Source organism: Epinephelus moara, chromosome 24, assembly GCF_006386435.1.
Source record: "Epinephelus moara isolate mb chromosome 24, YSFRI_EMoa_1.0, whole genome shotgun sequence".
NCBI lineage: Eukaryota > Metazoa > Chordata > Actinopteri > Perciformes > Serranidae > Epinephelus > Epinephelus moara.
In genome coordinates, this window is record NC_065529.1 from 30,438,986 (window position 1) to 30,464,319 (window position 25,334).

At 40.3% G+C, this 25,334-nt stretch overlaps 3 protein-coding genes across 5 annotated transcripts; 2 read left to right on the plus strand and 1 right to left on the minus strand.

Annotated features, from left to right (window-relative positions):
• Positions 1 to 4,090: 4,090 nt before the first annotated feature.
• cish (cytokine inducible SH2-containing protein) lies at positions 4,091 to 6,617 on the plus strand. Its single transcript, XM_050039269.1, has 4 exons — positions 4,091 to 4,321; positions 4,604 to 4,705; positions 5,310 to 5,473; positions 5,664 to 6,617. The coding sequence occupies exons 2-4, from the start codon at positions 4,686 to 4,688 to the stop codon at positions 6,158 to 6,160; spliced, it is 681 nt and encodes a 226-aa protein (XP_049895226.1). The 5' UTR covers positions 4,091 to 4,321; positions 4,604 to 4,685; the 3' UTR covers positions 6,161 to 6,617.
• A 149-nt stretch (positions 6,618 to 6,766) lies between these two features.
• Positions 6,767 to 16,351, minus strand: hemk1 (HemK methyltransferase family member 1). Of its 3 annotated transcripts, none has more exons than XM_050039256.1 (11): positions 16,106 to 16,351; positions 13,439 to 13,612; positions 13,233 to 13,324; positions 13,047 to 13,140; positions 12,811 to 12,948; positions 10,971 to 11,035; positions 10,778 to 10,827; positions 10,581 to 10,680; positions 8,043 to 8,138; positions 7,592 to 7,702; positions 6,767 to 7,357 (listed from the first exon to the last, which is right to left on the minus strand). In XM_050039256.1, the coding sequence occupies exons 1-11, from the start codon at positions 16,166 to 16,168 to the stop codon at positions 7,294 to 7,296; spliced, it is 1,047 nt and encodes a 348-aa protein (XP_049895213.1). In that variant the 5' UTR covers positions 16,169 to 16,351; the 3' UTR covers positions 6,767 to 7,293. The 3 variants fall into 3 exon arrangements, with proteins under 3 accessions (XP_049895213.1, XP_049895212.1, XP_049895214.1); XM_050039255.1 differs by having other exon boundaries at positions 10,581 to 10,686; XM_050039257.1 differs by lacking the exon at positions 8,043 to 8,138 and having other exon boundaries at positions 10,581 to 10,686.
• Positions 16,352 to 16,653: 302 nt separating this feature from the next.
• nprl2 (NPR2 like, GATOR1 complex subunit) lies at positions 16,654 to 25,310 on the plus strand. Its single transcript, XM_050039249.1, has 11 exons — positions 16,654 to 17,105; positions 18,735 to 18,826; positions 19,139 to 19,307; positions 19,409 to 19,517; positions 21,342 to 21,478; positions 21,634 to 21,731; positions 23,770 to 23,806; positions 24,377 to 24,470; positions 24,549 to 24,666; positions 24,786 to 24,928; positions 25,010 to 25,310. Exons 1-11 carry the CDS (start codon positions 17,025 to 17,027, stop codon positions 25,075 to 25,077), a joined length of 1,146 nt encoding a protein of 381 aa, XP_049895206.1. The 5' UTR covers positions 16,654 to 17,024; the 3' UTR covers positions 25,078 to 25,310.
• Positions 25,311 to 25,334: the final 24 nt, after the last annotated feature.

The following is a 25,334-nucleotide window of genomic DNA, read 5'->3' on the forward strand; positions in this document are numbered from 1 at the left end:
AAAGAGTGTTAACATTAGTTGATTCAGGAAATGAAGGGAAAAATGAATCAATTTTTTCCTGTGACCCACTTTTTAAATTTTTAATCCTTGAACTTGGGGGAAGGTATCAAGTATTTTCAAACCAAAAGGCTCAAATCCAAGTAGAGTCATGAGTCATTAGCTATGTTTCCATTCAAAAGTGATTCGAATCATTGGGAAATGCGTATTAAAAGAAATACGAATCCTGTGTGTTTCCATTAAATGTACAGACTTTGGTGAAAACTACGAACTCGTGCGAGTTTTCCGCAGAACTGGAAACAAAACAAGTCTCACATTCTTCTTCTTCTACGTTTTCTGGTGCTTGGCAACCAGCTTGTAAATGCATTACCGCCTTCTCGAACCGGAGCGTGGATATCACCATGGAGAGAGGTGCGCTACGTCAGACTTAATTCGAACATAAGTGTTTCCATCCCCCGTTTTGCGAATCATTTTTCGAATCAACCAAAACCCCTCTAAAGCGAGCATATTTTAGTTTGTGCAAATCAGGGGATTTTAATTCGAATTTTGCCATTTCCATCATAATTTTCCGATGCGATACTTCTAGATGCGCATCTAAACAGGCTGCTGGAAACATGGCTATTGATGTTAAAGTCCAAGTTGAGATGCAAGTCTTTAATCGAGTCTAAAGACATCAAATATTTTGACTCAAATCTGATTCCAGTCGAAGTCATGTGACTCAAGTCCACATCTCTGATAGAAGCTGTCAGCATGCTAACATGCTAACACAATACTACCGTAGCATTCTGATCTTTAGCAGGAATATAGTGAACCATATCAACAACTGTAAATTGTAATTAGCATTTAACACAAAATAAGCCTACAACAGTAGACAGGTGGGGATGTCATTAGTTTTATGAGTCGGTCTGTGTGGCCAAAATGACTCGACAAAAAAAGATTTTGACCTTATGGTGGTGCCAGATACAAAGTCAGCTGAACACCAAAGACAGAGGGATACATCCTCTGGGGATGAATTTCTATCCACCCAAGAGTTATTAAGATACGTCCGTTTGGACCAAAGTTGTGGACCAACTGGACTGTCCAACCATTTGCGACTACTATCACCTGGAGCAGTGCTGCCACTATGGCAAAAAAAAAAAAATCACTGCCACATTTCAAACCTTATGTATTACGCAGTGCCCTTGTGTGACCACGTTTATCTGCAGATTAAATCAAAACACTAATAGCCGAAATTGTTCAAAAGGATTTTCTTATGTGGAGGACAGGCAGTTGTCCTGCTCCTTGTGAATAAAGCTCTGCTGATGAATAAGCTCCTCTCTCCTATCAAGCAACGGATGGATTTATGTTGCTGATTCCAGGCACTTAAAGCTTTTCTCAGAATCCTCTGGAAAACGCCCATTTTTTTCTCCAAGCTGGAAGAGGACAACAGTTATTCATTGTGTCCCAAACATCAATCCACTTACCGATTCTAAGTAGGCCTAAGTTCTGAGTATGTAGTGTGCTCACACAGAAAAAGTTGAGCATTTTCAATATATCACTGCAATTATGTGGCGTGTGTGTGTGTGTGTGTGTGTGTGAGAGAGAGAGAGAGAGAGAGAGAGAGAGAGAGAGAGAGAGAGAGAAGCACTTTTGATCTGCAGTCAAGTGTAAAATGGAAATTAAGGAGCTAATCACAGCTGACAATTGTCAAAAATTAAATTGTGCACGGAGGAAGAGCTTGCATAAACAAAATTTTTTTTTTAATTTAATGCTCTTCAAATCTTTTGAGGAACATTTAATTTAATAGGCAGTAATGTTTCAAAGTTCCGGTTTGATTGATGTTTGCTAATGGATTTATAATTTCCTGTTACAGAAAATGAACAATATGTTCATGTACATATATATATTTATACTTAACTGTCACTGGTTCCAGCCTCTGAAATGTGAGGATTGATTTCTTAGTCATAACTGTATATTAAATATGTTTTAGACTATTGTTTGGATAAAAGAAGCCATTTGCAGACGTCACCTTGGGGTCTGAGATGTCGCGATGGGCATTTTCTTTGACTTTTTTAACATTTCATGGACTAGATTATTAATCACTTAATCACAGACATCATTGACAGGTTAATCTAAATTAGAACAACTAGTTTGGCTACTTAACACTAGGAAACACAACACACACACACACACACAACACTAAACCAAGGGAAGTATATATATGTATACCACCTCTCCCCCAGTATGGGAGAGTGGCTCCAGCAGATTCCAGGTACAACATCTGGGGTCTTAGTCCAGAAGAGTGGAGTCCTAGGAACAGCTAAGACACTGCGCAGAACCCTCAAACTCCCAGGACTCATATATCTACACAGTGGTGTAGATTTCAGGGAGGGCACAGAGGACACGTCCCTTCAATACTTAGAACATGCGTATTTGTCTCCTCCAATAAAAATATTAAAGAAGCTAAAGACATCTACTCTGACTAAATTTAAGTCATTTAAATCAATAATTGATGGATACAACTTCACCAGAAATCAGAAATTTAAGTGTTTGATGCTCAAAATTTTCTGGTGGAGGACCCCTGAAACCCCCTTTTGATTTGTGTCCCTCTCATTGCTGCTGCAAAACCTAAGCCTTTGTATACTTAAGCTATTTGCTGACCTTATGTATGACAATCAATCAATTAATAAAGTATTGGGAGATTAATGTCCAATGAAAATAATCATTAGTTGCAGCAGGATTTGGACTTGTGTGCACAGCCCTCCTTTTTCAGTATTCAAGGTTTTTGGCCTTCTTGCACTTAAGCATTGTGTTGTAAGTGCACTGTTTTTTTCCAAAGTAGTCACTCAAGAGCTCTACACTATGCTCAGGTATAAAATACAGACCTCAGTGTGAAAGAGCTAGGAACGTTCATACAGTATGTTCCTTTTCAGCTGTACATTCTCGGTAATGTCCCTGCCTACCTGTAATGGTCTCCAGTTACCAAACTAGATCATTCAGATGCATAATTCTTCTGTCCCTGGAGTCTCTTCTCTCAAAGCAAAACTGCACGTAATGCACTCTGAGACAATGTTCATTTGGAAAACACCACATATTTCTGTATGGTTTCTTCCATGTCTGTGTGTTCCTGTTTTAATGTGCTGCATGTGATTGCTCTAAATGGACTGTGCGTGCTGCACGTTTTGCTTTTTGTGTGTGTCAGTGATAGAAGTAATCTGGTTACAGAAAAAATAATGTAATAAAACAAAATGAGGGGGTCACAAAAATATTTGTGGTGTTCTTTTTCATTCTGAACTTATAAACCATATTTGTTCAACCGCATCCAGCAGGGTGAGATAAAAGTCCACAAGACTTCTTGGAACAAAAAGAACGCACATTTCAGGATTTCTTGGAAAATAGCTGAGATTTGGCTGTTTGGGATCAGTAGGCTCTCCTGGATATGATTATGATACAGGATCGTTTCACGTGTTGCTTTGTTTCCAGTGTACCACATGTGTGAGAGAGGTGGCTCAGACTGTTGTGGGGATATAACATAGGGAAAATCCAGCATCAGTGTTTCACTCAGCAGCCCTTGTGTGGCATGAATCAAGTCATTTAAAGTTAAAGATATGAGCTGGTGTGGATTTCCTAGATAGAGTCCATAGAAAGTAAATATCAGGAGAGGTCAATTTTACATTCAAAGATATTGGTTTAACAATGAAGCATAATGCAATATAAAAGTGAAGGTGGAACAAACCGTGAGCAAGATGACATGTCTCTGAGCTTACAGTAGACCCGTCTTTTAGTTTAGTGTCTCAACAACAACTTGCTTTCTCGAGCGCAATTACTCCGACAGAAACCTCCGAGAAAACCTCTCGCCGTGTTTTTCCAACCAGGATCGAGGGAAATCTATATTACTGGAAACAGCCTGTGTGTGCATTCCTATTATCTTTAATGTCGAGGCGGTGAATTCCCAGAAAGAAGGCTCTGTCAGGGCCGCCCGGCGGGGCGGAGTCAAGCCCTGCAATTATTCCTGGAAAGCGGATAGGGAGAAGCTGCCGCGCGATTCCTGGGAGCGAGCGCCGGTTCAGCGAAGGCAGGAGCCGGCGGGTGGAAACCTGGGGGGGGGGGGGGGGGGGGGGGTGGTGAGTCTGAAAACACGGACTGAAAAAATGACATGTTCTCCTGAGAATTAAGCGTTAAAAAGAAGCGTTTTACGCGCGAAACAACGCGTTTTAATACCGGAGTGGTTCGCTGGCTGAGGGCGCGAGGGACGCAGTGGCGGTTGGTGCGGAATGGGAGTTGGTGCGGCCGGCGTGACGTCAGAGCCGCCGGTGCTGTTCTCAGAATAGACTTCTAGGAAACGGTAAATTTTAAAAGCCAAGCCTTTACACTCTGTCCTTCACACATTTGGATCCCATTCTGGTGACAACACACTCCAAACCGCCGCGACGGAGATTTTTATGTTTTAAACTCATTGTTTTCATTTTATTCTTTTTCAAACTGTACGTTTTATAGGCTACACAGTGTTCTTATATAAAGTACAGGACCAGACCCTGACCGGGGACGCGCGGGGCTCTCTCACAGTCCTGTCCATATCTCACCGACGTTATTTTCTCCTAAATGTGTTTTTGTTTCTTAAACACAGGAGCTCAGTCTCTTTATGTTCTCGTTATTTTCTGAAGAAGAAAATTTGACCGGATCTTAAACCAGAGGACTCAAGATATAGCATGATTCTTTGTGTACCAGGGTGAGTTGATTTTCTTTGTTTCTGCGTTTTTCTCTTTTATTGTTTGTAATAAGAACACATTAAAAACAATTCTGCCTGTAAAAGCAATTTATTCTAATGTAGCCTTAAGTCATAGGTATGTATAGTCTGTAAACAGGAGAGTTAATTATAAACGTTTTCAAAGGGTGAGGACTCTGTGTAACTCAAGTCTACCTATTCCTAATAAAAAAGGCTTGTTATGAAACCAAAAAATGCCTTTCATCAGATGCTTCACACTTCTAATAAATGTAATTACACAGTTCTTTCATAATTTAACCATTATTTAACAAGGAAAGCCTGAGGTTAAAATGTTCTTTCAAAGAGTGCTCTGACACAGATTGCCAGCTGTAACAGACAAAACACAAAATGTGCCACAAAGTAAAAATAAAAATGTGACTATAAAATCATAATTTTGTGGTTCTCAAGTTGAAACAGTACAGTGGTGTGACCAGAGGGAATGTCCTCCCTTTTAACAGCAACCACTTAACTGCATATAATGATGTGGAATCCTGTGTTAACATGGAGGAGGGACGCCTGCAGTAAAAATGTTTGTGTTTTTAAACCGTATTTTCCGTCTTGTCTCCAGTCCCAGGACTCCTCTTCCCGCTGCTCCGTCCACTGAAGCCCCACGGGGCATGCGGACAGGAACTGTACCTCCCACCCCTTGCCTTCAAAGCACCCCTCCGCTATGGGACCCCACAAAGGACCTGCGGGCGATCGCCAGCAACTTCTGCTATCTAGAAAATTCAGGTACAGTATAATTGTGTCACATTTGCAGCCGTAAGTGAGATTCCTGAAAATCCACAAGCTGTTCCAGACACTGTTTGGCACATTTTGTCCTTTGTTAGTTAATACATCGTGAACTGTAAAATTAAGCAACACACTTGGGGAGTGAAAAGTGAGTGTTCACAGTGACTAATATTTAGGAATCTGTGTGTAGGATGGTACTGGGGAGCTGTAACTGCAGCTCAGGCCCACGCTGCACTACAAGAGGCATCTGAAGGAGCTTTTCTGGTACGGGACAGCAGCCACCCTCTGTACATGCTGACCCTCTCGGTCAGGACTGCACGTGGCCCCACTAGTATACGCATCCAGTACAGCGGCGCCCAGTTTCTGCTTGACTCCAGCTCCCCGGCTCGTCCCAGCCTGTCGTCCTTCCCTAACGTGCTCAGTCTGGTGCAACACTACATGGGACCAGAGAGGAAAGCGGAGGAGGGGAAGGTGGAGGAAGAGGCTCCTACGAAACCCTCTCAGCAGACAATTCAGGAGACATCTGTGGTATTAAAACTGAAGCGGGCCGTGTACAAGCCCCAAGGCCTCCCCTCTTTACAGCACCTTACACGCCTTGTCATAAACAGACACTCTGACTGCCCCGACCAGCTACCACTCCCGAGGCCTCTGCTGCGTTACATACAGGACTATCCCTTCAAGGTATGAGGGGTCCCTCAAGTCCATGTTGATGACTTCGAGGAAAGAAACTGTCAAACAGGTCCTCTGTGTGCCTGTAAATGACACCGCTGCTCCAGCAGTTGGAGGCCAGTCACGAAAATACTGGACACAGGGTCGTGTTTTTGCTGACAAAATATGTACAAATTCAGTTAATGCTGACGTGCCTGGTTTCTGACTATATTTGTCGTGGACTGGGTGATGAAGAGCCCCAGAAAAAGACGACTTGTGAGCAAACCTCAGTACTGTACTCACTTATGTCATGACGGATGTGGAAATGGTCCATATCTGTTATACCCTCATCTGTTCTGGATGTACATAATGTTCCTGAGAAGTACACTGATTCCATTGAGACATCTTTTATGCCATTTTATTTTTCTCAGTACAACATTTTTTCTACCTTTTACATGTGTACATTTTTCTATTAAAGTAACCAACTGGAGTCTAACTTGCCGTTCTTTTAGTCATTGTCTCTTAAACATGCCAGTATTAGTCACGGGGTCAAGAGAAATACTGTCATCATCATCATCGCCATTATTATTAACCACCGCATGATGACTCGCTCTTGTGACACTTGTTTCGAAATATTTTCGGCTTCAAATCACCTTTGAAACACAAAGACTTTGTGGCCTTTGAGCTTTATTAAGTGTGTGTGTGTGGGACCCAGATTGTGTGAGGAAGTAAAGGCCACATTGTGTGTATGTGTGTGTGTGTGTGTGTGTTTTTTGCTCAACAATGCGTACAGGCTGCATCTGAGTCAGCGAGTAGACGAGCGAAGGGGAGGACCGTTCATCAGCGGATTCACAGAACTACTGAATGCTTCCTGGGAGGAGGGTGAGATTCTGAGAGGGAGTGTTCTAAGAAAAGCCTCAGTAATTACCTTCAGCTTTGAGCCTGCTATTGTGCCATCTCGCACGCTTTTTTTTTATTGCGGCGCAGGATGTGATCACAAATGTTACCAGATTAAAAGTGCAACAGTGACATGAATATGATTTGAGCGTCTGCAAATTGTGAATGCTGAATGATCAGATGGGTGTGAGCGCGTGCTCGGTGGCTCAGTGGGGGTAGGGGAGCTGAGACTGTGGCGACCTGGGCAAAAGCCAGCGTAATAGGATCTCAGTTTCTCAATCTAGATCCAGCTTGTGGTGCTTGTGTGACTCTTCTTTCTGAAGGATGCAGAATCGCGGCCTAGGAAACAAAAACAAATAAACTCTGAATTTGTATTTGAAATGCAAAAGAAGCAAATAGCAGGGGTGCATTAAGCTTAATTTGTAATTGAGTGAAGATTTTAGTACTTTAAATCAAATAGACAGTGATGGGACTAAAAGGTGGACACTTCAGCATGAAGTTACAGCAGGTTACATGATGACAAAATGCTTTAATGATGTTCAGGTGACAGACATAAAGGCTCTCTACACAGACCTGCCACTGATGTCGTGCCGTGTCTCCACATAATGCATCTCTTCCACATTCACCTCCACCCACCGTCGAATGAGCGGGGGGTGTCTGGGATCCACCTCCAAGTAAACACGGCTGTTATTCACCAGAGAGAGGACACAAAATGGATTAAAGAATAATTATCTACTGGGCAGAACTGACAGAAGCAACCTTGACATGAGGCAAGTGGCACATGTCTGGAACTGTATTTACTGGAAGTCTCTTAAAAAGCTTAACTCATTAAAGAGGCAACGCGATACGTGTGTTTTTCAGAACATGCTGTTCTTGTGACAAGCCGCCGTTAGGAATTAAACCCAGGTGGGTTAGTCTGTGTCTGTGTGTGTGTGTGTGCGTGCGTGCGTGCGTGCGTGCGTGCGTGCGTGCGTGCGTGCGTGTGTGTGTGTGCATGCTTGTGTCGGGCAGTGGGGTTCTTTACCCATGATTTGATAGAATCTGTGGAGCCAATGTCAAAATCTGTTTGATCACTTTTAGGCCATCTTCACCTCCATCTAAAGCAGCGTGGTCTTCAAACCTGGGTGCACAGTAATCTATAAATCACTTACATACATCCATTTAATGCACATGTTTCTAATAATACTAATACTAATAAATACTACTACTAATGATAATTATAATTCTAAGGACACCAAATGCACTGATGCAAATTCATTTTATAACTCACTTTATGCATTTTCAAAGGTTCGACATGGTTACTCGGTTTCTCCGAAACAAACATCAAATTTCACAACTACATACAATATTATTTTTGGTCAAGAATTGTAAAATTATCAGCATGACTTTATGTCAACCCCTGTTAAGCATTTATGAACACTCAATTAAATGATTTATAGCACACTGTAGGCCTAAAGCCAATATTATGTGTTCAGTCAAAACTTAGAAAAGACCAGAATCTGACTTGTCATGTTTTAGCATAAAAAAATTCTTTATGTCATAAAAATGAATAATTAAAGAGAAAACAGCACGATAAATTTTGTCTAACAGCAAAACACAGCCAGAAACCACACCACTCAACTACACTGCTAAAGCTAAAGAGGCAAACCAAGCTAAAGCTTGCTAGCAAGATAGCCATGGCTAAACTTGGCTAAAGCTAAATTTGGATAGATATTTTATAGTGTTTGTTAATATCCCATATTTTCAATAACTATAATTCCTCCTTTAACTTCTCTCATGAATGCTTGATGACTTAGCTACAGTACTGTAATCAAATATACTGAGCTATCTTCAATCTTCCCGGGAATGTGTATAAACTTTTTTTTTTTTTTACAGCACACTATAAGGATCTATTCATGCATGTAATCATGGCCGTAACTAGCTATGAGGTACCCGAGGTAAATGCCTCGGTTACTATTTCCTGGGATTTTTTATAAAAATATACATTTTACAAAAAAATATGAAAATCTAATTCATAGAAAGATCACAAATTATATTAACCGCTACAGCCGACAATCAGGAGTTGTGTTTCTATGCCACACCTGTGAGGTGTTATGAATTATCTCTGTAAGGGATAATGTATAGTTCGGAGGTTGTTATGGAGAAATAAACCCCTTCAGGATGTATGGAACACCGACGCGAAGCCGAGTGGTTCCATACATCCTGAAGGGGTTTATTTCTCCATAACAACCTCCGAACTATACATTATCCCGCTTAGAACACGGCTTACGAGTGAAATAATTAATTTGAAACATAATGTTGATCAAAATACAACATAAACAAGAGATTACGGGGCGCGTTTGTGTCGACGACTCGCGGTGCCACCGAGACGAAAGGAGAGCTGTGACACTGGGTCAGAGTTTCTGATCATGCAGGGTTGCTTTTCAGCCACGATGTGGATGGAGCCTCTCCTATTTTTGTAGTCATATCTGTCATAAACAAGGGATTACGGGTTACGGGGCGCGTCTGTGTCACGGAGTCGCCAGACTCGCCACCGAGACGAGCTTAATAAACAGCCGTTGCTATGGAGTCCCTAGCAACGGTCTGCTCCACGGAGCAGCGGTGGTCTGTCGAGAAATAGACACCGCAGAATATTGGTGATTGACCAATCAGAATCGAGTATTCAAGAGAGCCGTGTTCTAAGAAAATGATAAGTGCTCACTAACACAGATTTAGACAGATTTGTGAACAATATTTGAGAGAAATAGGTCTTTTGTGTATATAGAAAATGTTTTAGATCTTTGAGTTCAGATCATGAAAAATGGGAGCAAAAACAAAAGTGTTAATATTTTTGTTGAGTATATTTTCTATAGCGAGCTTTTTTAACTGTATACTTGAATTTGATTGACACAAAATAATCTTAGGATCCACCTGGCCTTCCGAAAGGTAATACTGTTAGACAGCCTTTGTAAATAAGAATTTGTTCTCAAATGCTTACCTGGTTAAAATTGAGATGAAAAAAACAGTATTATTTGTCACATTTGCATTAACTGATCATAAGTCTGTCTGTCTGTCTGTCTGTCTGTCTGTCTGTCTGTCTGTCCTTTTTATGTACTTTCAGTGAGTTGAACCCTCTGGAGACAGAATCCAGCCAGCCCTCCAAAAGGTCAATAATAGCCTATATATCTATATCTGAGAGTGCCAAAAGTAAGAAAAAATAAAGAATCCAGTCAACAACATTATGTGATTGTGTATTTGTGTAATTGCACAGTTTAAAACACTATTTATTTTACTTTTTATTCATAAATAAGTGCTCAAAATGGTTTGTACCTCACTAGTTTCATAACCCTGGTTACGGCCCTGCATGTAATTATTATTAAATTAAACTGTGCTGTCAATCCTTTATTAAATGAAGAAGTTATGACGACTTCAGAGGAAGAGTTGTAAATGCTGACAGCTCCATAAATAATACAGTTAAGCTGCATTATAGTTTATTATAATGTGTTACACAACCATTTATTATGTGTTTATACTGCTTATAGATGCTAACTATGGGGAGGTAAAATAAAAAATAAACAGTCACCTCAATATTTCAGGTTCCAGCGTCGTCATATCCTCTGAGAACAGGTATGGAGGGTTACTGACCAAAGCTGAGACGTGGCTACAGAGGCTCAATACAGCGTCTGCATCTGACAAAACACAAATTAATACTTTTTTTTTTTTTAAATTGGCAATATGTTTAATTTTTTTTAATATCTGCAATGCAGTGCTGTCACATACCTTTCATCACATCTATATGATAAATCTGTAATCTGTCCTGAAGCCCCAACCTGCAGAGAAAACCCTTCATCAGACTTTATGCAGCACTCTGTACGCCCTGATTCGAAAAACATTAATTGTCAGTCTCTAACCACAATCAGCGTAAACTAATGGGACATTTACAACTTGCGCACATGTGCTATGGTACAATTACCTCAGCGCATTCTCTCTTGTTAAATCCACCGCATCCTGGCTTTGATCCACGGCGCTGGCTTTGAGCTAGTGAGACAGAAACAAACAATTAAACTGCTGTTTACTGTGTGCATACAACTACCTCGGGGAAAATCATCTATAAGACATTTTTACAACTTTACGATCTGTTAACAGTTGGAGAAAGAAAAACAAATAGACAAAGCTAACTTCATGATAGGATATTACAAAGTATGTTTGTACTGTGCTTTATGATGTGAAAACAATGACGCATTCTACTACAAAGCTCCTTTACTCAGCCATGTGTATTCTACAGCTGTCACTAGTGTTTTTTTGTCATTAACAGATAACCTACTGATTTTGATGCATTGTTTAGAGTTTAAAATGTCAAAATTCAGACATGGCTATTGACTGTTCCAAAAACAAAACTACTACATTTGTCAGTCTGACCAGCATAAGACAAGGAAACTGTTGTTCTGTTAACATTTATGAAACTGACACAAGCCAGTGTTTAGTATGTTACTCATCACAATTGTACTAAATACATTCTCCCTCAACCTACTGACCATTTAACTGACTCCTCATTTCAGCATCTACAAAACAAGACTATGAATCTATGAAAAGTTGGAAAATGACAAAATATCTGGGTTGGTGGAGTTACAAACAAGTGAGGTACTCAGACCTCTGCAGCCCTCACCTCATCTCTGCTTGAGACTCGAAGCTACTATTAACTGGAAACAGCACATCCAATATGGCTGCTCCGCCCACTAACAGCAGTAAAAGCTTAACTATTATACAGTTTATTAGCACTGCTGTCTTATTTGTGTCTCATTAAAACAGTCATACACACAGTACTGTCTAACTTCCGTCTGTGGACATGTTGCTATGGTGATTGTATGTGAACATTACAGTGTAATTTGTTACCAACTGGTTTTGCTAACAATGGCTAACCTGGCTATAACTGGGATTGCTAACAACATCTCGGTTTTCCGACTTCTACTGTAACCTGGTCAATTCTGGAGTGACGTCATTCCTGGCTCTGAAGTCCAAGGTAAATGAAACTCAACATACAACACCCAAATCACCAACTTAACTGTTGGTGTTCATGGTGCATTGTGGGTAATGTAGGCAGCAGGTTTGAACAAGAAAGAACAATGCATGGAAATAAAAAAGATGACATTTAGAAAAAATGTTATAGAAGTGCAATGCTAAACTAGTGGAATACTCTTTTTATGCCAGCATTGCAAATACCCACAATGACATTTTTAAAATGCTTATCACGAGCACGTCATATTTACCATGCTGAACATCTTGGATAGGTGTGTTAGCATGCTAACATTTGCTAATTATGGCTAGACGCAAAGAACAGTTGGTGATGATGGGGATGTCATTAGTTTTGTAGGTATTTGAGGCCAAATGAAATGTCAGCGGATCACCAAAGTTATTTTAATGAATCCAGAGGAGAACATGATTGTCTGTACCAAACTTCACAGCAATCCATCCAATAGTTGTTAAAATATATATAATTCAAAACCACCGCTCATGGTGTTACCAAACAAAAAGTCAGAGATACCAAACTCACCTGGAGACCATGATAGTCTGTAAAAAAAAAAAGGTGCCTATTGCATCTATCAACCTTGAGATATTTGACCCAATAAGTGAAAACTTAAAATACAGAAAAAGTCAAGAGATCGCTTAAGTTTGGAGGCTTTATCCTCGGAGACCATGAATGTCTGTACCAAATTTCATGATAATCCATCAAAAAGTTGTTGAGATATTTCAGCCTGAATCACAGTGGTGAACTGACAGGCCAACACTGACATTACAATAAACACAAACCTCACCTGAGGCAGACTCTTCAGCAGACTCAGAGAAATGGCACCGGAGCCACATCCCACTTCCAAGCATGTGTGCTGGGCACCTGCACCCACTCCAGTCCTGGGCTCTGTCTCCAGATCAGCAAGCACGAGTTCAACTAACTCCTGCACCAACACACACACAAATGTTATGTCTGATTGATCTTTGGGGATTTTATTGTACATTGTACGTATATGTGTGGCCTGTTTTTCTTCTCTTAAACCTCAGTTTCAGGTCTCGGTATGAACACAGGAGGTCTCATCTTCAGTGTCAGATCTCTGAAGTCCCACTCCTCAATCACATACTGCACAGGCATCCTGCACCACACACACACACACACACACACTCATGAGTATTCTCAGTAAAAAACATCTGGGTATTCACACAGAGGTGTCTGTAAACCTTCTACCTGGATAAGCGTCTAGAGCAGAGCTTCCACACCTGCTCTGTTTTTTCTTGGCTGAGAAACTCTGTTAACTTCCCCTGCTCGAGACTTTCTATCTGGATACAGAAACAGCATAAAGAGCATGAACATGACATGCTATTAGATAAGAATGCAGCTATTCAGCAAATGCGTCAGAAAATGAAGAATGAGCTAAGAGAATTCCCTCTCACAGTTTTAGCCCCGAGCAGATGAGCAATGATGTATTGACTGGAGTGGTCCGGCTCCGTCACACCTCTCTCTTCAAAGTGTCTCCTCCATAAGTCCACTGCCTGGAGTGCTGTGATCCTGCCTGCAGGTAAGGCCGGAGCGCTGCATGTACGCACTGCATGGGAGCCCCAAATTCCCTAAAAGATTAAAAAGAGTTTCTAGTAACATTCCAACATGCATTTCACACTTGCTGGTTTATCCATGCGACTCCCCCTTAGGGTAATCCCCACTGCCACGCAAGTGACGCTGAGTCGAATTTGAAAATTTCAGATTGAACCTCGGACACCACTGATTGACGTATATCCAAGACACATGTCTTTCCCGCAATTCACCAGCTTTCAGCTTCCTCTGCTCAGTGGAGGATCAAGTAATCTGCACTCTGAGTTATGTGAGATTAGATATACCTACACAAGTTGATGCAATCAGCATGATACCGAGAGGTGTTTCTAATAATCTGTGCTTCATGAAGCTGTAAGTAAATGGATTTCTGTAAGTGACAGGAAAACAAAGATAATATGTTTGAGTGAGCATACCAAATATCTGTGGCTGAGCGCTTCCTGTCATTACAAACAATATCTGCCACAACTCAAGCCAGCTCCTACCTTTCACGTTTCCATAACCTGACCTTCCCCGCCCACATACTCACCCTCTTTCCATCTCCTTAATCAGCCCAGCAGGATATGTAATGGCCCATCTCCACTCCTTCCCTGCCAGACTGTCTAGTTTTTTTTTTTTTACTTGATACCTTCTCCAAAGCCCAAAGATTATTATATGTTTTTTACAAAGTTCAACGTTCCACAATTCAAATCAGGTAATTTCCATTCATTTTCTGAATCAAGTAACGCAATTCCCCAGATTTACTTTGTTTGTTTGTTTTGAGACTACATGGTGGTCAACATAAAATTAATTGCAGTATGTAAAATATGTGGGTTAAAAATTACAGATGGAGATGCAACAACTTCCAACAAACTTGTTTAAACAAATAAATACATATTTTAAAAAGCATTAGAAATTTAATTTATTATTACTCTGTTGGTAAAATGGTATTATATTTGGTGAAGAGTGATTTATGACGTGTTTAGGACTTGAAACTCAAAGTTTAAACTTAAGACTTGACTTGGGATTTGTCAGTGTTGACTTGAGATATGGCTCAGGATGTGGCCGTCTTGACTTGGGACCTGAGTGCAAAGATTTTACACTTACTTGAGACTAACAAAACAATGGCTTGGTTTCACCTGCGCTAGTTTGCATCCATCCTCACTTTCTAGCCTGTCTGCCTGCCTGACCATTTGCCAGACTGATGATGCTACGTCTACGTCTTACCTGTTTCGACTGAGTACCTTGTTTGGACCATTGCCTGTTTTTGGAACTCAATGAAGAGAAGTTTCTTTGACAGTCATTGTCTACTTTTTGCTTCAAGCCGTTTGTATTTCTGAGCCACTACAATACCTCCAGTTTTGATAGTTAGTGAACTAAATAATCCGTTTTGAGATATATCATTGGGGTCCATAAACTTCAGGTGGACATTTGTAATTAGTTAATAAAGTGTGATTTACAGATTAATCAATATGGAAGTGTTAGTTGAAGCCCTACAGATGTAATTTTGGAGACACAGGGAGTCTTGACCCTCCTAATATTAAAAAAGGGGGACGATTAATGGCTGCCATACTTATTTCAAACATATTAGTTAAATATCATGATCACTCATCAGTGTAGTGCAATATCCTTTTCTCAGTCATGTGCAATGCTACTTCTCATTGTTATATCATATTCAATATAACATTGATTATCAGGAACAGTCTGTTTGTTTCACCATTTTAGTTCATTTTTAGTAACTCTTGTACTTATCGTACTCTTTTTGTTACTCTGTTAGGCGCTGGTTCTTGCTTTTGCTCATTGAAAACATAATTCTAATACTCTATTTTTCTAAAACTGGGCCCAGTGAGTGACCCTGACCCGGGGAACCCGACAACTGGTTGTCTGGTTGGTGCTGGTTTTGAACATTAAATTGTGGTTACTGTACTTTGTGTTTCTGTAATTTGAAGCATTCTCTGACACAAGACTTTCCTTCGGGGTAAATTAAGTTGAATTGAATTGAACTGAATTCTACAGTTCAGCAAACTGAGTCATTGTGCTCATTAAAATGTTCAAACAGGGATTGATTCTAGTACTACCTCACTGCACTGTGGATAAATAAACATCTATCCAGCTCTTGTACGCGCCTGTCAGCCCTTTACAGTTTTATCTTGGTGATGAAGTCAGGGATTGACAGCTCAATCTGTCAGTGTGATTATTTACCCAGATTTGATGAAGACTGCGTCTTTCTGAAGTTGAAATTAAATCTTTTGCCTCTTAAATCCACTCAAATGTAAGTGAACATCAATCATTAGGCTCAATAAAGATATAAACAAAGCAGTCTAGTTGTTAGTAGGGATCGTTATTTTTCATTTATCATTAATCAGCCAAGATACTGGGGCACATTTACTTTCATACTTTTCCCTATTTTATGTCTGGTGTAAAGTTAAAACTTGGTAAGGGGGTTATTTTCCAACAGCCTGCTTTACTCCACTGTGCTAAAGACAGATAGTATTCCAAGAGTACAACAAAAATCAATTTGACATGTTAATTACCTTTGGTCCAACACTCCTGCACCCAAAGCATCTGTAGCCTGCACTCAGAGATCTTCTCCACATTATTAATCTAAACAAACACCTTTACATCATAACTCTCTACGTTTTACAGGAACATACAGTTTGTGTATTCGCTGCATCCTTACGGCATACTGTTGTCCTACATGTACACCTAAATGGACATTAAACCACGTTTCTGTAGACGGATGGCACGCTTCAAAACATTGTTGATAGTATTTCCTGTTATGCGGTGCACCTGCGCAGTACTGACCCCGGTGAATAGTGGTACCTTTAAAGACTGTCGAAAATATGAAACTTTTTAGCATGAAACACGCGAAATACCAAGCAAAATATAGTAATTAGCACGAAACTGGAGGATTTTATCATATTTTTCACGTTGTATTAGCCGAGACAATGTAAATCACATGAACAGCTAATTGTTTTAAAAATAACACACATCCTCCGCGGTCTACGTAGAACTTACGAGAACATACTACGTCAGTTACGAGCGTTACAAATGTACGAGGGGCTCGTGAAGACATCAGTATTGTTGTTCCCCAGCCTGGTGAGCATGAATGTGTCGAGCGTTGCAGAGTTGTTGGATAGTTTGCTGATAGTTTGACAGGCATTTTTGTCAAAGTACAGCGGTAACACATTTGTTCAGACGTTGTCCAGACGTTAGAGCTGCTAAGTGTATTTCACAGGAGGCTGCTAGCTTGTTTTTTTAACGTTTAAACGTGATGCTAGCAGCTAGCTTCTGATGCTAAATAACAGTTGAGACAAGCCAGGGCAGACACACACACACACACACACACACACACACACACACACACACACTGACACAGGAGTCTGTCATTTGATACAGACACTGAATATTTAGTTAGATATCTGGGGTAAGATTGTCCTGATAACAAAGTCTATGATGGGCATGACCTCTCGAATAGAGTGTATATTTTTCAGTGAGTTTCATCCCACCCTGGGTCCAAAGATAACATATCAGGTAAGTGTATATCTTTAATAAGGGTAGTAGTTAATTAGAATGACCACAGCTACCTCATTAATTACCAAACACACTACCAACATGACATATATATCCTTATTGTGGTAGCTAAATTGTGGTAATCATATAACCTGGTATCAGAAACATAGAAAGTATATTAATGCATTAAATTCTGTTTCTCATTATCTCAAGTATGAGGACACTTCATTCAAAACAGTATCAGAATTTGCCATAAATCTTGGTGAATGCTTCCAGACTTACAGATTGTTCTAGGACAGTCTGTGCATCCTGACAGGCAGGCATGTCCAAACATTTTTGAAAGGAGGCCACATTAGATAATGTGAACATAACTGGGGGCCAGCTGCTTCTCACATTATACAGATATTTAAAAAAATATGATATTAGGATAGGATATGAGACAAACACAACTGCTTCATCTCTCAGTGAAAACGTATTTAACTTTAATCCACTCCTTAAAGCAGCGGCCCTCGCTGGGTAACAGCATATTTGCTTGTTCACAGTCTGTTTATGGAAACAAATTAGCTCTACCTTCTTGCAAAGTGATCTCGCTAGATTAACTAGTATTGTGTGGTCGGCCACATACAGTATATTTTGAAAGAGAAGGGCCACGGTTGTGCTCCTGGCCAGACTTTGGACATGTCACTTAAAGCTCTTGTGTGTAGGATTTAATGGTATCTAGTGAAGAGTTTGCAGAACTGAAACTTTGCTCAAGTACAAAGCATGTAGGAGAACTATGGTGACTAACCCAACAATGCAAATGGCCCTATCTAGAGCCAGTGTTATGTTTGACCTTCTGGGCTACTGTAGAACAACATGGCAGAATCTTTGGAAGGAGATCCGCTCCATATGTAGATATAAATCAGGCCCCCAGGAAGTGCACAGTGATTTGAAGCCAATTTTAGTGGCCAAACAGTGTTACTACATCATGTGATGCGCTGTGGCTTAATAAGTATTTTTCCCATTGACTTACATGGCAGAAGAGATGTCTGTAAATCAGTGGATACGTTGTCTTGAGCGTTACAACCCCCAGAAAATGATTCATTTCACTCTCAGTGTTTGATTTGTTTTGTCTGATAACATTTGGAAAGTCAAGAACAGCCTTGTTTAAATCATTTTATCCCCATTCAAGTTAGCGGAGTGCTAAATGGCACGTAGTGGGCTAGGCCAGTGTCTGTAAAATGGCTGCTCTGTGCGCCACACAGTGCAGAAGCAGTGCTGATCATCTGGGTCATTTTAAACACTGGAGTTTACATTTTTTTGCTTCTCCAGCGCTGTATCCAGTTCTCTCTATACATCCATGATATAAACGGCTTATTCTAAGGTAACAAAAGCAGAACGATTCTTATTTTCAGGTGATTATAACTAATGAAACCATAGCTATGAACATTAGATACCATCTCTGCTAATAGATGCCCCTAAATCCTACAAACTGGAACTTTGATGTAATTAAAGTTAGAATAAGTTATCTTTATTAATGGTAAGCAGGTGTTTTATCCCTCTACATATTCTTGTGGTTTTGACCTTGGAAGTGAAAAGTACGTAACCTTCCCAGTGTATCTTATAGGATGTTTTTCACCACACAGTGTTCCCTGTGTCCTCTCCTGACAGGTCCCGGAGGAATACATTTCTCGGGAGCTCTTTGACACAGTTCAAGTTTATATTATCACCAAGCCAGAACTGCAAAACAAACTGATAACAGTGTATGTAATCTAATGCTTCTTCTCCTCGCCATAAGTCAGTCTTTTTGTCCTCCATTTATATCTGTGTTTATCTTTATGTTGCTTCGTCTCAGTATCAAACTACTGTAAGAGTCAGAATTTAGTTTAATGCCAAGTTGGTTTACAAGGAATTTGCTTTGGTTAATTGGTGCGTAACATAAGGATGAAAGCAAGTGTTGCAAAAATCAAGAAACATAAATAAATAATAGGAGAAAATTATAATAAAAATGTGAAAAAATGCTATAAAATTATGTACAATACATCTGAATTAATACACTCTTTATTTATTTTTAGCACTGCCATGGGCAAAAAGTTGATTGGCTGTCCTGTGTGCATTGAGCATAAAAAGTACAGCAGAAACGCCCTCCTGTTTAACCTTGGCCTTGTTTGTGACGCACAAACCAACACGTGTGCCCTTGAGCCGATTGTCAAGAAGCTGTCGGGGTACCTCACAACTCTGGAGGTAGTGAGTGATGTGTTTTCACATCTGCACTTTGATGACGGCATAGTTCTTGGTAATTAGACTTCTCAGAGATGATCTTGAATGTTTTTGTCTCGTTGCAGCTGGAGAGTGGCTTCATATCCAATGAGGAGAGCAAGCAGAAACTCTTACCCATCATGTCGACCTTGTTAGAGGAACTTAATGCCACGGGAGCCTGCTCCTTACCCATAGGTTTTTATTTTATATTGTCTCTTATACTGTCTCTGGGGAACTACGTCCATTTATTTTTCAATTCATACATGTTATTCCTATGGTCTGACACTGCCCAAAAATATTAGTAAACATGAACAACTCTCTCTTAAATCCAAAACCTAGAGTGCTAAATCATACTTCCATTCATTGTCTACGGATCAGCTCCAGACTTTATACTTTATGACGTCACAAGTTTGGGACTGAGGCTATGTACACATTACAAACAAATGTGGCCAAAATATGGTTTATTTGTTCTCATGTGACACAGATCTGATTTTTTCAGAGTAGTGTAGACACAGAGGTCTGATATTTTCCAATCAGATCTGTGAGCAGTGTGACCACTGTGAGAATGGTCATGTCAGATTTTGTGGAAACCTTCTGATTCATCACCAGGCTAGGGTTGCAGTGATAAACCGTGAAACTGTAAACTAAGGTATAAAAAAAATGACGATCATACAATGTACATTTGCTTGTCTACGGTATCAGGGGGAAAAAATACAGCTGGATGGAGAACCTTACCTGCGTGTGCTCATCTCCTTTGCTCCTCCACTGCCTGTCAGACTTTTTAGACAAACTTCCATTAAAAAATGGTTTCAAACTTAAATTATAACAAAATGTTTGTTCCACCAAAATAACTCTTATGTTTTCATTCCTAAGGGTCATTGTAACTGATAATAATATTTGTGCAAAACCATATATCATGATCTGTGATATTTTCGGAGGGGGTTATTGTATTTTAAAAGTCCCATACCATTGCACCTCTAAATCAGACCTTGTTGTTGACATTGTACTGTAATAAAGCAGTACAATGTAACTACAGCAGGCTGCTGTAGCTGTACTGCTACTGCAGTAGGTTACCCCAGCCGCCAGCCAATAAAAGTCCGACTGCAAGAATCTTTCTGATGAGATAGCCTTGCTAGACTGCTGCTGTGACAGCCTCGTCGTGAGGCGCTGACAGACATATTAGAATGTAGCCTTGGACATCCTAAAGTTCTAGAGGAACTGTTTCTTTGAAAAATGATCCACATCACTGGCCACCACATCATCCACACCCACACGTCTCTTTCCACAGAACTATCAGCAATAGCTGCAAATAGAACTACAGCTATGGCTTTCATTTCTTTGTCTCCTCGCCCTCAACCACAACATATAATATATAATATGACAAATTGTCATCTGACCTCTGCAACAAACAACTTGGGAGATTGGCGCTTGCACTGCAATGTCATCATCCTGTAATGTGAACATAGACTAACTTCTCTGGTTTCTGGCTTTGAGAGAGAGTAGCTCATGTTCACAAATATTGAACGACCTTTCCTAGGCCATGAACATAACATTAAAATTCTTAACTTAGGTGGTGTTCCCCTTTGTTATACATGCAAAGGTGGTGGTGAAATGCAGAGTGTGTGTATGTGTGTGTGTTACAGGAAACAGCCTTGATTAAGTGAGTGACTGTAAAGTGTGTTCATGAAGTGTTAGTAGAAAACATTTTCTTGAGCTGTTCATTTTGCTCTGACTAGTTTTAGAGATTATTTTGCCACAGCACCAAAAGTGATGATAATAAATGATAATTTTGTGTTCATTAACTACTACTTTTATTTCTTTTTGACTTTGTCTTTAATGTATTTTGGGAAAAAGCATAATAGTGATTTTCTTACTGTGATTTACCATTTTAGGAAAAGTATTGAACATTAAAGTTTATGATTTGGCATTTTTAAAACCACATTTTGGTGTGATGGCAACAATTACTTGTGAGAATTTTTAAAATCTAGTGTGTTTTATCTGCTCTGTGTCTGTTTTTAGACGGATCCAACACCATCCACTTAAAGTTGATCCATCTGCGAAAGGATCCTCCTATCGTTCAAGAGTACGATGTGCCTGTCTTCACCCAGTGCAAAGACCATTTCATCAAATCTCAGTGGGATCTCACCACGCAACAGGTAGGCCTTGTGGCTGATATCAAGCGACGCTGTGATAAGATATGTGCCCAAATTCTAAGAAGAGGAGAAGGATTAGTGATCAAAGGCCTAAGGCCTGTTAGGTCATGGAGTTTAGTACAAGCTGATAATGCTCTATTGTATGTTGTTTACTGCAGATCCTGCCCTACATTGATGGGTTCAGACACATCCAGAAAATCTCAGCTGAAGCGGATGTTGAGCTGAATCTTGTTCGCATTGCGGTACAGAATCTCCTGTAAGTATATTTCCGCGAAAAAAGGCTGACACACACCAGTAGCAGCTGATGTGCATCAGAACACCATTATCCATTGTATTCTATGTAAAGTAAGCCCAAGGGTTGATCCACGCAACACATCATGACAAGCCACTATGCTATTCATCAGCGCTGGCCGTCAGCAGCAATTATCTCATTTGCTATCTTTGATTTATGCTCTGTGTAGCTACGCTGGTCCAGTGGAATAACAGTCACACATCTTACATATGTCTTTTGAAGTTGCATTCTGTATGTCTTTATCTTTTGTCAGCTGACACCGTGAAAACTGACACTGTGAAAACCACAAGAAAATAGAAGACAGAAGGAGTTTCATATGTACGTCTCGCAGTCTGTCAGTAAAACCTCTGAAGCTGGCGTCTGCTCATGAACAGGCTCAAACACGTTAGCACAACAGGAATGTGATGATATCAAATAAATTTACTGAAAATTATTCACAATTTCCCTGTAAAGACACATCAACAAACATCATACACAGTGATAAAACAAATGAAAGACAATTACCGTGAGCGCCTTTTAAGCCCTTTTTACACACAACCACATGATGGTGGCGTCATTCCGCTCCAGTGTGATTATATGCGGCTTTATAGAATCGAAAGAGGCACAATGGGCGTTACATGTAACACAACAGCATCAGCCTCCAGTGTGACATTAAACATTTGTGTCAGCAGCGCTTTCTAAACAACAATGGCATTAATGTGTTCGTAACAATCATTTACTGTCACTGTTCTATGGCAGCCGATCTCATCCTCCTTGGAGGGTAAGGAGCTCTCAAATCTCATTTTTCCCCCAATTTGCAGTCATTTACAGCTGCTGTTCTTCTTCTACGAGTTAGCTGCTAACTGCTACTTTTTAATCGTCCCACAGTGGGTTGCACACATAACACATTGTCAAAATTTCACACCAGTGCCACCCATGATCTTGTCTTGCAGTCTGCTGTCGTGTTTGTACAGACACAGTTTCGACACTGGTACAATCTCCCATGGCGGCTTAAAGGCAAGACCACTCTGTCCCCACTTTTCCACGATCGTACCTTATATATAGAAAGGTGAGGCGGCATAATGGCGTGAAATTTGGTCCGCGCCCATAATGCTGGGGTTATGCCCTTAACTAAACTGTGGTCATGTGACCTGTTAAACCTCACACTTTACATCAAACGTTAGCTTAATTAACTTATCGTAAAACACACTTTATTCAAACTTGACAGAAACAAAACTCACCATAACTGTCTTGATTAGCCTTTTTAGTCATCCAGTTAGTAAGTCCACCCTTCCAACAATCACCAACTCTGCTTTGGTTGAAATGAGCCTTTAAATTACAGAGTTTGATGTGACAATATGCTGATCTACACACTGCTTATCCCTTCCGTCTCCCTCATCCACTGAGCAGCAGCTCTCACTCGTCGTTTGGAGGCTGCTACAGTAACGTCACATCATGTTTCAACAAACATTTAATCAATGGCAACAAAAGAAGAAAGGAAATGGCAGTAACAAAATATTTTTAAAGTCACAGATTGCTTGTTTGAAAACTTAACGTTACTACTCCATTTCTTGTTTAGTTGCAAGTTGGTTTGTTTATACAGAAGTTAGCCCACTGCAATGGTTGCAATGGCAATGGCACACATGAAAATGGCCGCCGCTCTGACCATCCTGCTACACTGACTTGAATGGACATGTCCGTTTCCCTCTCATTTTATTTCTATGATTAAACCTTTCATAAAGAGTACTTAATTTCTAAGAACCTCATTTTAAAGGTGGTAATATTAAACACATATTTTTTAAAACCAGTGTTACCCTTTTAACCTCTCACTTATACATTTTTAAACATTTTTAATGACCGTAGGGACTCAACTACTCGTGAAGTTCTGGCAGAAACATATGTAATAAACATCTTGATAACAAAAGTCTCTGAGACATTTAAACAGCCTGAATGTGTGCGTTGCAGACGTTCATTTTCGAAAGAAACCAAGAAAAAATACTGAAATTCCTCTTTTCCTTCACAGGTATTACGGTGTCGTGACCTTGGTGTCAATATTTCAGGTATGGTGGTACTATTTATGATTTTAGGGCCATTGTGATTTAAAAAAAAATCTAATTATGAGAAGAAGAGTCATTATTTGACGTAAATGTGGATTACACAGTGTAATGGCTATAGAATAATGACACCATATGCATTTAGATTAGTTCCCTATGAGCCTCGCTTTCTCAGTGCAGTTCTGTCTGTCAGCGGGTACGATCCCCCGGGAAAATGAAGACTCAATTTACAGTAAAAAGGAAGTGCGTCAACCACTGCACAACCAAACAGGAAGAGCAGAGCAGTTTTATTTTCCACAGTAGCTGTCAGTAGCTTTCCCCAGTCACCAAAGAGTATCAGTGTAAGTTCTTTGCAGTTACAGTAGCAGGAATGGCGGACTGAAGTTACCGTGGAAACGATGGTAGTTGCTAGGCTCTGAGGGAAACTGAAAATGATGTGGTTGTATTTGCGACAGCCGCACTGACAATAAAACTGCTTGGAAACTATGACTGTTTATTGCTGACAGTGGCCTAGCTCTCAGTCATAACTGTTTGAGGTTTGTTTAGTTTGGTGATCGTCTTTTTACCTCCCTCCAGTACTCCAATGTGTACTGCACCACCCCCAAAGTCCAGAGCCTCATAGACGACAAGTCCATCCAGGAGGAATGCCTCAACTACGTCACTAAGCAGGGTAAATAAGAGCCATGACTGCTGAACTCAAGTGTTATTTTCCTAACTTTGTGACGATCATTGTGTCATTGTGTGTCAGGCCAGAAGCGTGCCAGTCTGAGGGATGTGTTCCAGCTGTACTGTGGTCTGAGTCCAGGGACCACAGTCCGAGACCTTTGTTCTCGCTACTCGCAGCAGCTTCAAAGGGTAGATGAGAGGTCAGTATCATTCACCTTATCAGTTCCTGGAAAGACTTTGTGACTCTCAGGTCAGGTCGGTCAGGTCAGAGTGACATTTATTTACATGCCTGCGTCATGTCGTGTGTTTCACCTTCCAGGAGGCTGATCCAGTTTGGACTGATGAAGTCTCTAATTCGACGGCTGCAGAAATACCCTGTGAAGGTGATCCGTGACGAGAGGAGCAGGCTGCCTCGACTCTACACCGGTTGCCATAGTTATGATGAGATCTGCTGCAAGACAGGCAGGTTTTAAAGCTCCCTCTGTTTGTTCAGTATAAGTAATGGTAGAAAACATGTCGGCTTACGGTGTCTTTATTTTACAGGGATCAGTTACCAGGAGCTGGACGAACGTTTGGAAAATGACCCCAACATCGTGGTGTGCTGGAAGTGACATGAACTGACAACTGACTGAAAGATACAGAGATGCCTCAACCAAAGATGCCTTCAGTGACAGGAGGAGTTTTCATAGTGAAAGTGAAGTAGTGTTTTGTAATTTTTATGTTAGTGTTTTTTTTAAACATCTCATCAAGAAGTAGCACATTTCTGTTTAGGTCAGTGAGGAAGGAGATATTTATTAATATTGTACAAAAGAGTTTGTGATTAATAAAATAGATTATACCACAACGTGACAGTGTGTTGTAAAGTGCA